At 41.9% G+C, this 16465-nt stretch overlaps 1 protein-coding gene across 5 annotated transcripts in view; it reads left to right on the forward strand.

The window, feature by feature from the left end:
* Positions 1 to 2306: 2306 nt before the first annotated feature.
* stim2b (stromal interaction molecule 2b) overlaps positions 2307 to 16465 on the forward strand; it is a 48737-nt gene continuing 34578 nt past the window's right edge. For 2 of the 5 annotated variants that reach the window (XM_046064839.1, XM_046064841.1), the window contains exons 1-2: positions 2307 to 2850; positions 3435 to 3691. In XM_046064839.1, coding sequence (XP_045920795.1) covers positions 2753 to 2850; positions 3435 to 3691 — 355 coding nt within the window. In that variant the 5' untranslated portion in view covers positions 2307 to 2752. Of the gene's footprint in view, positions 3692 to 16465 lie in introns of all 5 variants that reach the window. The other 3 variants (XM_046064843.1, XM_046064840.1, XM_046064844.1) reach the window with 3 other exon arrangements.

Consider the following 16465-nt stretch of genomic DNA (forward strand, 5'->3'; position numbering starts at 1 on the left):
TCTGTTCCTCCTGAGACAAATATTACCTACTGTGTAGTTCACTCATGCAGAGGCCCCGCCTGCTGGCTGACCCTGTTGCATTGCAGGGAGATGTGCCTCCTGTCCGTCAGCGCTGTGAGGTTGGCCACCGCTGAAAGATTTCTCGTTGAAAGCTGTATCAAGTACAGTGAACTTAATACGTGTTTGGACAGCAGCATGTTGTTTCGTGCTCTCATAACTGATTATTTAAAATGACAACTTTCAGGTTAGATTTATAAATATATACTGTTCTTTTCCTGTCTTGCATTGAAATGCATATGAAATACTAACAAAATAATTTTTTAAAGATATACCTGATCAAAAGGAAAAACAATTTGAAGGTATTTAATTTCTACAGCACTATGTGAAAATGCTCCACCTCCGGTGCAACCTTTAAGTTCAAGTTCATGTATTTTAATAGTGCTATCTCAGAAGCATTTGTCAGAAGATTTCACGTCAAAATCAAGTAGCTCAGTATGCAACAGAAGCCGAACAGGCAAAGACAGACACCTGACACTGCTGACCGCCAACCCTCCGTAGATACAAAGCAAAAGTATATTAGGAAAAAAGTAAGAAAGTAGAGCATGTCATTTCAGTGAGGGTGATTGCATGAAGGAACTTAAATCTGTTGGTAAGTGAGTTAATTGAATTTTCCTTTGACAAAATCTTAACCATCCTGTATCTTCTTTGTATTTGTTGGGGCTTTAACATGGAAACATAACGTGTTGTTTAAACACAATGAAGCAAATAGGCTAATACTGAAATGAACCTCCACCCAGTTTGCATGGGTTAGCCCTGACAGGCCCCATTCACAGTCACACACTGACAATACACAACTGCCCACTATACATTACAGACTGTACGAACAGACGATAAAATAAATGAACGTAACAAAATAAAAAAGTAACTACTAACAGTAAGTAAAACTACATAAAAAAGGAAATCTTTGAGAGGTAGCTTTAACAGAATGGTATACTTTACGACACTAGTGTGGTCACAGTAGGGACCATGCAGATTATCATTCAATCATGTGAGATTCTCCATGTAGAAAAAAAGTATCTTATTCCATACTGAGTAAGTTATCTTTTCCAGAGATAGGCTATGCAGTGGTTCACTTCTGAGAGCCACAATCCAACGGGCAATGGGAGACCCTGATTTCCATTTCATTGCAATCCATTTTTGGCAGGATTTCTGTAAACTTGATGGAATGACTATGTGTAAGATTAGAATTTGAGAGGTTGCCCAAAAGGCATAGCTCACGATTCATTGGGAAAATAACTCACTGTAATTTACTACACTGCCAAGCGAAATGAAGGAAAATTCCCCCCAACTAGACCACATCCAAAACAAAGGGATGTGAAATTGGGGTTAAACCCATGTAGCTTGGAAGGGGGAGATAAATGTGAGGATTCAGCTGAATTAACTGATTTCTCTCAGGCCACCAAAAAGCTCAATTTAGTGTACGCGCAACGCCATTGCTACATAGGTCCTTCCACAGATCAGGAATGTACAGAAATGGTAACAGGGCTCCATAAACCTTAGAGATGTTCCAACAATTGGTTGACTGTCATGAAAAAGAAGTTTAATGGGTGACATCATGGGTAGTTTCCACCGTCCTTGAAGGTTAACCCATATTCAATTTCTTATGTATTTAAAAAACAATCTTTGTCAGGAAGTTTATTCTTGACTTTGGAAAGAGTCGTTTGAAAAACAATTCTTAACTTAAGGTTTAATAAGTCAATAACATTGTAATTGCAGGCCATGTGTTGGGCCTAATTAGATTCTTTACACTTACATTATTATTTTTCTTTTTCTTTTTCAAAATACACCCAAATTACATATTGTTAAACCTTAAACCTTACCATTAGCTGGTATCACTTGGTAGTGGTGTGAATAGTGGTTAATAATAATATCAGAAGGAATAGTATGGGGATGGGTGAGAGCATTTATTACTAAGCTACTATTATAGCAGTAGTAGTTGTAATGGACCCAGGGTTTCCAGTTAGGTCCCTGTAATGGCTAAAAATAACGGCAGCAAATGGTTCCAAACTAAAGAAAATGAAAAGCTATAAAACCCAACCGGTATTACTCTTTAACGTCACTTTATTTCCCGCGCTGAGCATCTTCAAAATACACACGCACACACAAAAAAGTGGCGCCTGGACCAGCCAATCAGGCTCTGCCATGTTGGGACCATCCAGCCAATGAGAGCGCTCAGCCAGGAGGAAAAACTTGCACGGAGTTTCTGTGGAGGATTGTGTTATTTGGACTGTCAGCTCGACCTAAAACACCCGGCGGTAGTGAGGTGTGCTGCCCATTCCCACTGCATGAAACCCGCATGGACGTGATGCCCCGCAGCTTAACAAAGCCTCGCTGAATGTCGCAACATTCAACAAAAACAAAAACAAATCTCTTCAGTGGTGTCCGGCACGCGGCAAAATTAAATTCCCACCCTCCTCCTCCTCCTCTCCTGATGTCAAACCATTTTGCATACTGACTTCCGCCCCGCTTGGCTCTCCCTCCCTAGTCTGCATCAGCCGGCGAGCAGCTATTATGACAGGATGATACAGTATCACACGGAGCCACGACGAGCTGATTTAAAAACTTAATTTGGACAGTAGGCGGATGTCGTGTGCGGTTGATACAGGTAGAAGGATTTGGGGAAACGGAGGAAGACGCGAATGTATGTTTTGATGCAATGGGATTTGCTACTTTGGTATGAAGAGGCGGACCTATGAGACGCTGCGAGTTCAATATGCTGAAGCTTTCCCCGGTGTTTGTATACTGTACGTGGAAGTACAGAGACTATTTTCTTCCAACTCACAGGCCTACGTAAGGATTTAATACAGCAGGATATTATTTTGTAGCTCACGGATATCCACGGTAAAACAAAAAAGGCTACTACCATTTTTTTTGTTGCCTGTTTTTGTTTTGGACAGGGAATTCCTTTAGATAGGCTGCATGTGCTTTGCTCTTTGGCTGTCTGTATTTTTGTTTTGTTTGGTAGCTATTATTTTTTAAAACTGATACATTTAGATATGGGGGTCTGGCTTGTAGCTCGCAGCAGGCACCCCACTGAAACAGCCTGTAAAGCCATTAGAGGCTAGGCTATTAGTTTTGTTTAGGGTTCTCCTTTCAAAGTACTTTGGCTTCTCGCTGGCCCACGATGAACTATTATTTCGTGGGTGTTTTTCACGCTCCTGTGAGGTTTTGTGACAGCAATGACTGCTCCAGTTTTAGCTGTTAGCCGGTAGGTTTTGCAAACTAGTCTGCTGCGTAAGTTGGTGCATTTTCCAGGTGTCTTTTTTTTTTTCTTCTTGTGCCACCACCGTATTTATACTTCTGCCAAAAAATAAAAGACTAATTTTTTTTATTTCTTTTTTTTTTTTTTACTGCCTTATTGATGTGTTTTCCAGTCTGAACGCGACATCATTTTTTTGTTGTTGTTGTCGGGATTGCCGCCCCCCCGCGTGTGGTTTAAATCCCCCACTCCCGGTCCCACGGATACGAATGACCAGATTTTCACCATCTTTTTCCACCATGAGTTACATCCACAAGGTACTGAATGTATTGCTACGTGGACTCGTCATCTATGCGGTACTGGGCTTGGAGTGCACTTACTCGAATGATCTACCCAGCCACTCGTCTGATGCTGCAAATGTAGCCACCACAGGTAAGCGCAGTCCGTGTCGGATACAAGTGTCTCCAATTTACTTACGCATACAGCATTACCCCCCTCCTCCTCCCCCTCATCCTGTCTTCTTGTTCCCAATGGCTTTCTCGGGGGAAGCCGAGGAATACCCTGCGCAGGGGCTTTAATTGAAAGTGATGCATTTTGTGTCGACGTTGCCGAGCAATGCGTGACATGACAGGAATGCAGGAAGCATCCTCACCAGGGGCACGAGGATAAATTCACTGTAACGGTAGTCTTCAGGGATATTGTGGAGGGTAACCTGCCCACCCGCGATCCATACACCCGTGAATAATAGTGCACACACGCGCAGTGTAGTCAGTAGGCATCACATGTAGGCACGTTCTAAGATGACAGGTCCCTTATAACAAAGGAAGCCCACCTGAATATTTACACTGGTAGGTGATTTAAGTCAGGCTGGCCATTGCCAGAAGGCCACAGGTGAAAGTGTGCTATTGACATAAACCTAATAAGAGGAGGATTTCCATCTATTTGCATTTGTTTTAACTATGCAGTATTGATTGGTTGTTTAACAAGCTTTTTTGTAGGTGACAGGCGCCTTAAGGTAAATAAAGGCCCATGCATTCAGAGAAAAAATGTGTAGAAACAGCTGTGTCTATTTATTTGTGTTTGGTTATTTAACAGGGACAGTGCAGATAAACATTGTGACATAGGGTAGGTGGACGTTTTGCAGCAGATATAATGTCCAGTAGGCCTATGTGAGGCACCTAGTTGAATCTAATTTGCAGCACATGTCCCAATTTAAATTATAGGTTAATTACATTTAAATCAGCTAAAGGAGTAAATAACAACAAGATATGGCAGCTCCCGGGTTAAAACACCAGAACAGATAACACGGACTGTGAGTAAATGCTGTTAATGTTAACATAATAAGTGACTAGTACTACTACTTTAACCCACCTGACTGAATCGAATGAAAACACCACGCTCATGTGTCAGTAAGATGGTAAAATAAGGTGGTTACTTATTTTAAATGTGGATTACTTTAATTTTGTTTGAGATTCTTCTTTTACTGTGGAAACCACTTGCTTTTATCCGCTCAGAGAGTATCTCAGCCCTTGTCAGTGACGTAGACACAGCGCTCAAGGTGGCAGTAATAACTGCTGGACATGTAACGGGAGAGGACTTTCAAATAAATGTTTTCACAACGACATTCTTGCTGATCTGTTTGACAAGCCTGCGGAGGTTTGTTTATGGTTTTGCTTTAAGCTCCAAACAAAACACAGCTCCAAACACAAACTAGGCTTTAAAGGCGATAGTTCAGTATTTTGGAAAATGCGATTATTATTAGCCTCTCCTAAAAAAACAGGGGAATTGGTGTTTTTATGCTTTTGTTTTTTTTGTACAGATTAAACAAACAAGATAAAATGTGTAAATTAGTGAGCTTCAGTGCTGCTGGTAGGTAGATTTTATAACCTGTGGACAAAGTCAGGTTGCCTGTCTCACCCTTTTTCCAGTCTGTATGCTAAGCTTTAAGCTAACTGGCTGCGGGCTTCATATTGTAGGTATAGATATGAGAGTGGGATCATCTAATTCTCGACAAGCAAGTGAATGTCCAACTATTTTTTGAATTACCTTAGCCAAAAAACAAAAAAAAACAAGACTTATTTGACAAAAAAATCTTAGCTCAAGGTCTGCTAATTGCATCTTGTGGCTCAGTTGTCACAGAGATAGTACAGTTGACCGTCCATGCAAAGAAACCCTCCCCTCCACATATGCTGTCATGTGACTGAAATCCCACATGTGGATCATGTGATAACAACTGAACTCTCTCCATGACAACTGAGCAAACTCAGGCCACCAAAAAGCTCAAACCACATCCTAGTTTTTCTATTTACAAGTAGGTTTGTGAACCGTTCACCTTCACTTTGCTTCCACTCACACACCCTCACAGGCAGATTATCAAGGATGAGTTAAATAAGGTGTCACTGATACAAATATTAGCATTCATTTTTTTAGCACAGTTTCAAGGTGTTGTACTGCAATCACTGATAGAACACAGTTTGGTGCCACAGCTTGTAAATGGAGGCCTAAATGCGCATCTATATATTTATGTTTATCTAACACATCCACACCTGCCTGTCTGTTAGGGCTGCCGGAGAAAGTAATAAACCTCGTCCCACACAGCTGTTCAAGCATTCATGAATGTCTGTTTATAAGCGTTACGCTGCTCCTGAAAATAAACCAGGGGTGTACAGTATATTGATTAATAAGGCAAAAAGCACACTTGCCCCTTTCCACGACAAAAGCTCAATGTAAAAGTGGGCGGACCGAGGGACAATGTCAGCTCTCTCTCCCCAAGAACAATGAAGTGTAGTGCGTGCAGAGATAGTGGTGACTTTACACAGTGTCAGTAAACATGACTGCAGCGTTACCCATTTCCCAGCCGGCTCCATGGAAAGGTCGGCTGCCTTTTCACTGGTCTGACTGGCGTCAGGGGAAGAAAACACAAGTGTGTGTGTGTTTTTGTGTGTGTGTTCATGTAGCTCCTGTATGAATGCAGTTTCCTGAATTGTGTTTGTGTTGCTATGATTTCACTTAATTTAATCTGTTAATCTGGTTTTAAGGCGTGATATATTTTCACAAATCTCCTTTTAAAACAAGTCAGTTGTAAAACTTTTGACTATAAAACCTTTGAGAGCAGAAATAACACATTATTCCTCGTATGAAAAGTTGAATTCATAGGGAATACAGCGCACCATTGGTCAGTTCAGTACACTCAGGGGTTCTGGTGCAAAAGGCGTAGTTGATCTGGTATGACCAGTAGCTTATGGTGGCTAATGTAAGCTAGCATGCTGTACAGCACACATGACTGAGTCAGTCTGCTGACTTTGATTCTTGTCCACTTGTGCTACTGTTAGTGTAGCGTAGCATTTGAGCTACATGAACTAAATAAACTGTAGTTTAGCATTATCACCTAAATGCAGCAGTTCAGCAAAAGTCACATCGTTTGGCTTTAATGATATGATTTATTACATCTATGACAAGTAACACTTACTCTGGGAGGTTTGCATATTGAGAAATTAGTCTTACACCGTAATGTAATTACCAAGCACTTTCTCTAGAAATGAAGGAATTTCTTGCCTGGCAACTGAAGTTAGAAATGAGGCTGTTATTGCAGCAGCTTAGGGTTCAAAGCTGCCATTTAGCACGCTGTGAGACTGGGGAGGTGGTGAGAGTGGTTGGGGGGTTAACATTTTGTGGGTGATGCAGCTCCCTTGTGATTTAGGATCTTCAAAAAACCAGGCCGGTGTATTGTGTTGTGTTATTTATTTATTTATTTTCCCCCTGACTGATAATTGTACCATAGTTAATAACTGTCAATGTCATTTCTGCAACTGCAAAAAGCTGTCATCACAGTGAGCATCAGCCAACGTCTAGAAAAGATATGATCTAAAAATAGACAACGGCCGACTTTCGTCTTTCAGGATACTTCCTTTATCTTGGACGAAAGATGAATCAAGCAATTGATGTCTGTGTTGTGGATAACCAGTTGCCCGTGATTTGAATTGAATGTCATGGTGTGGAGTTGGTTTTGTGCTGCCGTTGAACCCATTTCTAAAGTAAAATACATCTTTCAGGTATTTGTCATGCCTTTAGCAGTGTGTTCCTCGTTGTGCGCCTTTTCAGTCGCTCAGGGTTCCTGGTTTCGCATGCACTGCAGTATGCATTCAGTTGAGAGTTTTTTTTCATTTTTAACATGAGCAGATGTAAACAATGGGAATCATACATCATCTCTATACGCCCTAAGGATGACCAAAACATGCAAAAAAGAGAGAATTTGTGAAGGGGGGTGGGGCGAGTGGCGATGTGAACGTGGCCGTCCCCTGATTTAATGGTGTTGTGTATTTACCTTGTTTAGCGTTTCAACAAACAAAGCTCTTCCCTCCTGCCGCAAGGAACATCCAGTTCTCAAGTAATTTGCCTACTGGGTGATAGCGGTCTCAGATACAGGGGCCCCCATTCAGCACAAGCTTTACATAACTTACAGATACAGGAACTGGCTGCTGTAGGTTCAGTTACACGGATTCAGATGCAGTAAAGCAAACATGAGTAGGGGCTTTCTCACTTTCTACTGTGTATTCCTACATGATCTATAACTCTGTCCCTAAGAATTCATTCAAAGCGTGTCCAGGATTGCTTTGTTTATTTAGCAAAATCAGAGGTGACATTTGCTGTCTCACAGCAGAGTGACTGCATCAATACAGAGATTTGTTTGGAAAAGAGGGTGAACATTTAACTATCTCACCATCGCTTGCTTAAGTCAGCAAGGATCATAAGGATTTGCATTTTGGTGATACTTCCGTCGCTGCCTGCTGGCCCCTGTTGTATCAAACTAACACACAGGAGCTTGAGGAAAGCCAGGCTTTCTTACTTACTGTGGTGTTGGAGCCATTTGGGTTCGCTGCCGGGGGCGAACAGTGATAGAGTGTCTGAGCGAACGTGGAGCGAGTCATAATGTCGTGGTTCTGTGGAGTACAACATAACAGGCAAAGCCATTTCCTTTCCCTGACTAGAACAGATCGTTCTGAAAGGTTCTTCATGAGCCAACAAGAAAAACAACAGACTTGAGAAGTCAAACTTTACCAAAACTCTGCAACCACCGCTGAGACAAGTTACATTTAAATTGTGCACATTTTGTTACTTAAAGCTGCACTAATAAATATTTTTATAACAACAGTAGATCAAATTGTTATTTGTGATGTTCTAGAGAGAGAATCATCCCCCGACTCTGCAGTTTCTCTCAGCTGAAAAATGCTGAAAGTCTTGATGGTTGCAGCATCTTTCTGCTTGATTTAGTTTTACAGACTGCAACTTTAATGTTTCGGTTCAGCCTCGCTTCAAACCAGAGATGGGGACTCGAGTTTGAGACTTGGACTCGAGTCCAACTTAAGTCGCACAAACAGTGACTTCAGACTTGACTTGAGACTCGTCCTCAAAAGACTTCAGACTTGACTCGGACTCGAGGTGCGTGAATCGTGAAAAATGTTTATTTTTAGGAAACGTCTGAGCTTGCTGTTATTCCCTCCCTCTGTTACCTATAACCTGCATACGTAAGACGTAGTATCAGCTGCGTGCGACCACATGTGAGAGAGGACAACAAACACCTGCAGCTGCTGTGCCATTCATCATAAACTTTGGCTTTACAGTTTTTCTCCATTACTTAAACACTATAAGCAGGATATTGAACTAACTGATAGCACACCAGTCAGAAGCTTCATTAGATAGATAAAGGGGCCAGAGTCAGTTCATTCAGTTTTAAAATAATGGATCCAGAGAAATCTGAAGGAAGATATAGAGGACACCGGAGGAGGAGGAGGAGGAGGAGGAGGAGGATCTCTGGCCTGCCCCAAACCAAAGACAGGACGCTGGGGCAGAAAATTTGTCGTTTGGTGTGTTGTACTGTACGGCACACTAAGGAATAAAAAATGTGTGCAAATGTTTACATTTGTTATGTTCATCATGTGAAAAGGTTTTTCAGGAGAACCACAAGCAATATAACTAATAACCAGTTTTTGTAGTATTGTTTTGAATTTATCTCACCAGTGTGTAAGACTGCGTTGCAGTGTGTGGGTGTTTTTGAGGGCTTGTGTGTTATGTCTGTGGGCAAAGTTTGGTTTTTCAGCAAGATTGAATGGTTTTGAGTGGAGGGCTTCATTTTGACCTGAAAATAGGATGTTTGGGGAATTGGGTGTGAAGTTGTGGATTTGTGCTTAGTTTTGAGAAATAATTTTCTTAGTTTTGAGGCATAATTTCAAGACCACTGTTTAAGAAATCGAGAAAAACTGTAAAACGTCATACAACAAGACCCAAACAAAGAAGCACTGAACGCAAAATAGCTTACCTGTAGTGAGTAAACATGTTTAGCTCAGCATTGGCCATCTAATGTTAGCTTGCTTCTTGCTTTAGCTACGACCTACGAGAGGTTAACTCCGACTGTCGTTCCTTATGAAAAGATGAATGAACGTTTGTTAGCTTGCCAAACTTGTGGCAGCCGATTAACGTAACCATTTACGTCCCGCTGGCTGTCATCACGGTAATTATTAACGCTGGCTGCCAGTTACAGGTTTATTGTTGGTCGTGTAACGTTACAGTGAGTTTTATTTAGTTATAACGTTACACTGGGTTTGAGAGTCTGGAGAATGTGTTCACCTACAGTAGTTAATAAGCTGTGCCCCTAGGATGGAGTTGTTGCATCGGAGGTGAAGCAATTGTTTTTTTTTTTGTGCGCATAGTATGTCTGAATAAAACCCCTACACAGCATGTCTCAGCAGCATTGCTCTTGTGCCCATGAGCATGCGATGCACATTAGAATAGCTTAAAATGTCATTGTTTTCCCAATTTTATGTGAGCTTTAGATGAATGTTTTGGTGGTGGTGGTCATAGTAGTCATGGTCAGGGGGTTTGGGGGTCCTCCCCCAAGAAAATTTTACATTTTCCAATGAAAAATATGTAATTTCACATCACATTGAGACATTATATTTACCATATCTCTAAAAAATAGTTGAAATAGCTAGGGCAGATAATAAAGAAACAACACCTAAAGATCAGTCTACTGGGGAGGAACTACACCCTTTAGATTTGGGGAAAGTAATTTGGTTAGTTATGATGCTCTCTCTCAGTGATTTTACATTTATGGCACAGCATGTTTTGGGCATCACCCCCTAAGCCTTAACGGCAGGAAAACCCTGTTAATATGACCTCAGAATCATTATAGATAGGATTGTTCTTGTTTGCCTTTTGTGTCTTTATTTTTTTTTTTACAGCTTTTGACATTTATCTGTATAGACATTATTATAAATAAAAAATAGTCAACATGAGAAACCACCACCGCATTTTATTTGCACATTCAGATTCAAAAAGAAACGTCTCCTCATTAGCTTAAAAGGACTAGTTTGCACCACTAGTTTGCTTTACTAACCTCAGCTCCTCCGGTCACCTCCGTCCTTTCTTTTCCTAACAACCACTTTTTCAGACTCATCTGAAACCTGAAAAATAATTTAGGATGAACCAGTGTAGTCTAAGTTTGTCTACTTGATGTTCTCAACATTGGACAAGTAGGTAGTAATAAAATACAGCTACCAGTTACTCTCTATAAATTGAGCTAATGTTAAGTTACATAGCAGCCAAAAGACGCACCCTACTGTGTAAGCTTTCCTGCTCAGATGCGCAGTCTGAAAGGGAGGGGAGATGTTAGCTAACTTAGCGCAAAGTGGCTTCACTTTTTCAGCAGTTGGGGAAACAACAGACGGACTTTTCTAAGTCTTGAGAAGCTGACACGCTGTAGGGACACAGAACAACTATTGCCAGAATATTTTGATCCACTCGCGTTCACCGTCACTTTCTGCCGCTCGGATAATCAAACACTCACTGCTCACGCGCACCTCCCGATTCAGAGTTGGGGTTGCTGTTACAGCACCTGTGACGTAAATGTCTGTTGAAGAATGAGGAGAGGAAGCGAGCCGAGCGAAGAGAGTTACCGTGCTGCATAGTGTGTGAGTGAAAATTAGTAGCGCATTGATTAATGATCGTGGGAAATTTTAGTAGCGGCGGTCACAATTCAGCAGCGGCGCACCTCCGCTCCCGAATGCATATAGGGGAAACACTGGCAACAGACTGCTTTGCACATTACATGGTTGTGCTCTGTAAGTGAAAAACGGGTTACAGGTTTATTGTTGATCATGTAACGTTACAGTTTTATTTAGTTAACGTTACACTAGTTTGACTAGCCTGCGGTTGGTGTTGACTTACAGTAGTTAATAAGCTGTCATTAATTACATTGCACATTACATGGTTGTGCTTTTTACCTTCATTATAACAAGGAGAGACTTGAGACTTGACTTGGACTCTAGCTCAAAGACTTGTGAGCATCTGTGCTTAAAAACCACAGCAGTCAGCTGTTTTTAGCAAAAAAACAACAAAAAGAAGCTCTCAGCACTGTATGCTACCTGACCAGCACCAAACACAGGACACAAATCTCTTATGCTGGTGAACGTGGTGAAGCACTTAGTAGCTAAAAAGCCAGACCTTTCCCTCAGGAGTCGGTGGAGACCAAAACAGAGCTAAAAGCAGAGTGAATGTTGGACCTACTGTCATTACGTGGCCAGAAACATGACTCCCAATGAATGATAATGTTGCTCTGCTGGATGAATAAATCAGCAACTGTTTGCTATTAAATTTATTATAATTTTTTCTCCCATGCATTGATAAAATGTCAGCTACCAAGTGGCCCAAAAAATCAATTAATACTTCTTTAATTCAAAATCCATCCGTCAAAAGAGAGCATGTGTCCAGTTATAGATCATTAATTACCTCAAACGAAAGGCCGGCGCTGCATCGCCGCACTGACGCCGCTCAGTTGCCCAGGCGGCTTCCACATGGACAGCTGCTTCCCATCTCAATCAGGGGGCTTTAGGGTTGTGATCCAACCGAATGAGGTCGGTCACCAATCAGAACACTGTCATCTCCACCCCCTCTGTGTATTTATAAAGCCTCTAGTGAAGTTTTCCATGTGCATTTTCCATCATGCTCCCTGTTTTTGCTGCTGCTGACATTAATGCTGTGGGTTCAGAGTGTTTCATATTATTACTGAGATCTGTCACTGCCTGGCATCGGGCCAGTCTGACTTTCTAGTAGGCTTTCCAGGGAGATAAAGGGGCTTTAATTAATGGTTTATCCCACTGTGCCCACGGTCAACAGCCATGGCAGAGCGCAACGATTGGATTTGAAGCCACTAACAAGCGCCGAGACGACCAATGATTCACTGGCATGTAGGCATTGTAAAGTTACTCATGAGGAGATATTGTTCTTATTTTCCATTTGTCAAGATGCAAGTATTTCATTTAATTTCTTTGTGATTATGAGGACATGTCACACCATATGTTTTGTCAACTTCAAGGTAACCCTGAAACATATCCATATGTTTTACATTCTTTAATCTCTAATGCACACAGCAGTGTGTTCTAGATAGTTCATTCATAAGTGGACAACACCAGCAGCCAGTAAGCTGATTCACTCAAGCAGAAAGCGCCTCAGTAAGAGATGTAGGTCACTGTACTCAGCTGTACAGTGTTTCCTGCTGTGAGTGGCCTACAGTAGCAGAACTGTTTGCCCTCTCCTAGTCCAGAGGGGGCTATTGTTGTCCTGCTCGACCACACTTTAAGGTGTTGATCCCCCCAAGCTGGCAATGCATGGGTGCTTAGCTGGGTGAGGCCTTTGCAATGGATACACACGAGCTGGCAGACAGCACAAACACATACAGGGATGTGTATGGGCAAATGCATTTGTGTAGGTTCCTTTTTCTCACTTCCTGTGTCTTTGGCTGTTCTTAGTTTGATGTAGTCGGGTATAAACATAGTAGTGCTGAAACAACTGACAGAAAATGAATCGGCAAGTATTTGGATAATCATTTTTGAAGGGAAAATGCTAAACATTTGCCAGGTTTTATATTCTCTACAAAGCAAATATCTGCTACTTCTCTCTGGTTTATATAATTGAAAATAAGTTTTCAGTCAAAAAAAGCTATTTGAAATGGTCACCTTTTGGCTCAAGGAAACTTTGATGGCTGTGTTTCGCCGTTTCCCAACATTTGATAGACTACACGACTCATGGATTTATCGTAGAATAATCACTGTGAGTTGCATCCATAGAAAGAAATCAGCTGTTCACTGCAGAATAAAAGGCTGATCACAGCCTCATCCTGTTATGAGAGTGGTGTCCTGCTGTAATAATACTCGCCACCTTAACACAGGAAGAAGCCGACGCCGTGTCCTTCATGGAAGCTTAATATTGCCCCTGGCTTACTCACTTGGCATGTTGTTTCCTGGCTAATCACATATATTTACTGAAGCATTTGTTTTCTCAGCGCCGCAAACAAAACCTAACGTTTTTAATTTGCTTTAAGCTTAAAGAGATTAAACATGCAAAGGTTTAAGTCAAGCTCTTTTTGTTTTACAGTGTGAGACTACCTGTGGAAGTCAGTTACGTAGATGTTTGACTATGTAGAAATGAGGAAGGTGAACAGATTTCGCATTTTCACAACGGAGCAAATAAGCCAAGAGATGTTATGTCTGCAGCTGGTTGTCATAGAAACCATTCAAATTCAGGCAAATGCATCTCTCTCTCTCTCTCTCTCTCTCTCTCTCTCTCTCTCTCTCTCTCTCTCTCTCTCTCTGTCTATATATATATATTTGATTGATTTAAAGTTAGATATTGGACGTGAGGAGCCTCTGATTTCAGGGACTTTCCCTTAGCAGAGGGCACGTGATGTGGTGGCCTGGGCAAGAGGGGCAAACAGCGGTGTGCATTTCTTTGGTATGCTGTCCCCTCTCAAGTCTGTCTCCACCTATGTCCGTGCTTTGGCCTGTGCTCGTAACAAACTAATATGCAAGTGAAGTAAAGTGGAGAAAAGCTGCACAAGGTTGCATGCCCATGTGCAATAGACATATTGTGCAGTTTCCCCTCAGCTCCATGGAGCGTTTCAGGTGCTTTACAGTTGTGATTCCCCCTCATCAGTCAGTAAGCTCATCTTTAAAACTGATAATGTGTTAGTGCTGGGATTACAGCATCTTTCTGCTGCTCCCACAAAAAAACCAAACCATTAATGCAGGTTTAAAGTTCCCATGAAACAGAAACCAGAGTGCTATTGCTTCAGGATATATACGCGTTTCCTATTAAAACACAAATCTAGGGAGGCACTGCAAATATTGATTGACGATTACAGTAGCCAGTAGAGCTGAATCTGCGTTACGCCCCCACCCGTCTCTTTGCGGACTAGTTCCACATCCCACCTAGTGAACACGGCACCGCGGTCCGAGAGCTAACAGAGGCCAGTTTGACGAGACGAAATACAGTACCGAGCGGGTTTTTTTGCCAGGTTTGGCTCTTAGAATCCCGGGACTGTAGTCAGCTAATAGGACCACTAGCAGCGCGGCTAATGTTAACCGAGCTAATTAGCTACAGATGCAGACAGAATCCCCCCGGGACTGTATTCCGCGGTGTGCTTGGTCTTTTTCAGGCTGTGTTCACCAGGAGGCTGCTGAGCGCTTTTTCATTGCTTGCTTGCACGGCTCCGGCGCCCATTCCGGGGCCGCTACCCGCCACCACTGCCTGCTGGGTTCCCTGCCCCTGGCCATAGATTGTACATAGCCCCCTGGCCTGAAAACCTCTATGGCTTGAGTAACGCTAGAAGTGTAACATTAAACACTAACACTCCTCCAGTGCACCAAGCTCCCAGTCCATATGACATATGGACTGCTGACAGCTAACTGAGCTAACGAACAGCAGCTAGTAGCAGTTAGCTGTTAGTTTACCAACAAGTAAAGCTATCTGTTCATCAGCAAACTCAGTAAATCACAGATACCTGAGGCAGAGCAGCCGGGGGACATCAGAGGGAGAACCAAAAAATATTGTTCTCCATCAAATATGATCCAGTTTTACCAAAATCAGTTAATAAAGATGTGTTTTTGTTTTTGTACAGTAATCAGCGAGGTCCGGTCGGCCCCCAGAAACTTTCTGTTCCCAGGGTTGCTTGATTAAACATTTGATTTATATTGATCACACGAGCTAGAAATCAGCTGTGACAATCTCCCGCAGATGTAAACTTGAATATCAGTAAATGGAAACATGAGGTCCAACTTTCAAGCGAGCGGATTAACAGTTTTTTTCCCGCCCCATGTCTTGGTTGGGCACCGTCAGGCTGTTGACTGCTAATCCATCATAGTGCTGATTACGGTAGCATGTCCGGACCAACAGGTGGGTTCTCAGGAGTCACTTCAGGAGCCTTCCCTTGATCTCTTCCAAAATGGATTCAGTTTGTATTACACATCAAAGCACCTAATTACAACAGAATGACTTTCATTTGTTTTCTTCTTCTATTCCTCTCCAGAAGCAAAGGTCTGCCAGAGGTTAAGGCCTTCTGTCTCCACGTGATTGTTTCACGTCAGAGGTTTTGTTGTAAGATGCAGCCAGTAAGAAATGTGGCATGTTGATATTTTGTCACTATTAATCCTGTCTTGTATCACTTGTGTATCTCAGCTTCTTTCCGTTGTTCAGATTTGATATGCCTCTTCATTTGGACTTAACTCTACGAATTGGCTTTGCTATTGTCAGAACTGTGTCGCTTATTTTTAGCTTCTACACCATATTTAGGTGCACCAAGTAAAGAAAACCCCACCCGAATCCTGTCAAGCAGGAAGGTAAAAGACATACAGAGGAAGCTGGCAGAGAGCCAAACCTGCTGTCTGCTGTCAACTACAAATCGTCACAGTGAGACATTCCTGCTCTAATGCAGCGACGGAAGTGTCCAAAACCATTAGATGTGTCTTTTAGTGCCACTTTTCAAAATTAAAGTGAAAACACGTGTCCTTGCACGCTGAGCACACAGGCAACGGTTCGTTTTGCCAAAAGTGGTTGGTTTAAAGGTAGTGGTAAAAAAAGGCTGGTCTCAATGTTCCTTTCCTTTACATAAATGTCATTTTAAATCTTTCAAGGCCGTGAAAGAGGTCTAAGCCATGGATTTTGACAGTCCAGATACCTACCATTTGCACACATCTTAAACGATGTTCCGGCAATGTATGATCCAACAAGATGTAAAACGTTAGTAATATTAAAATCTTTTGCAGGAGCAGTGTGCAGTGTTTTGTTTCTTAAAGCCTGAAGTGAAATTGCTTTCTGGAAATGTTCAAAGAGGGTAATATATTAAAACTTAAGTTGCTTTTTCAGAGTAAAATATTT

The sequence above is a fragment of the Micropterus dolomieu genome, linkage group LG12, assembly GCF_021292245.1.
Source record: "Micropterus dolomieu isolate WLL.071019.BEF.003 ecotype Adirondacks linkage group LG12, ASM2129224v1, whole genome shotgun sequence".
NCBI lineage: Eukaryota > Metazoa > Chordata > Actinopteri > Centrarchiformes > Centrarchidae > Micropterus > Micropterus dolomieu.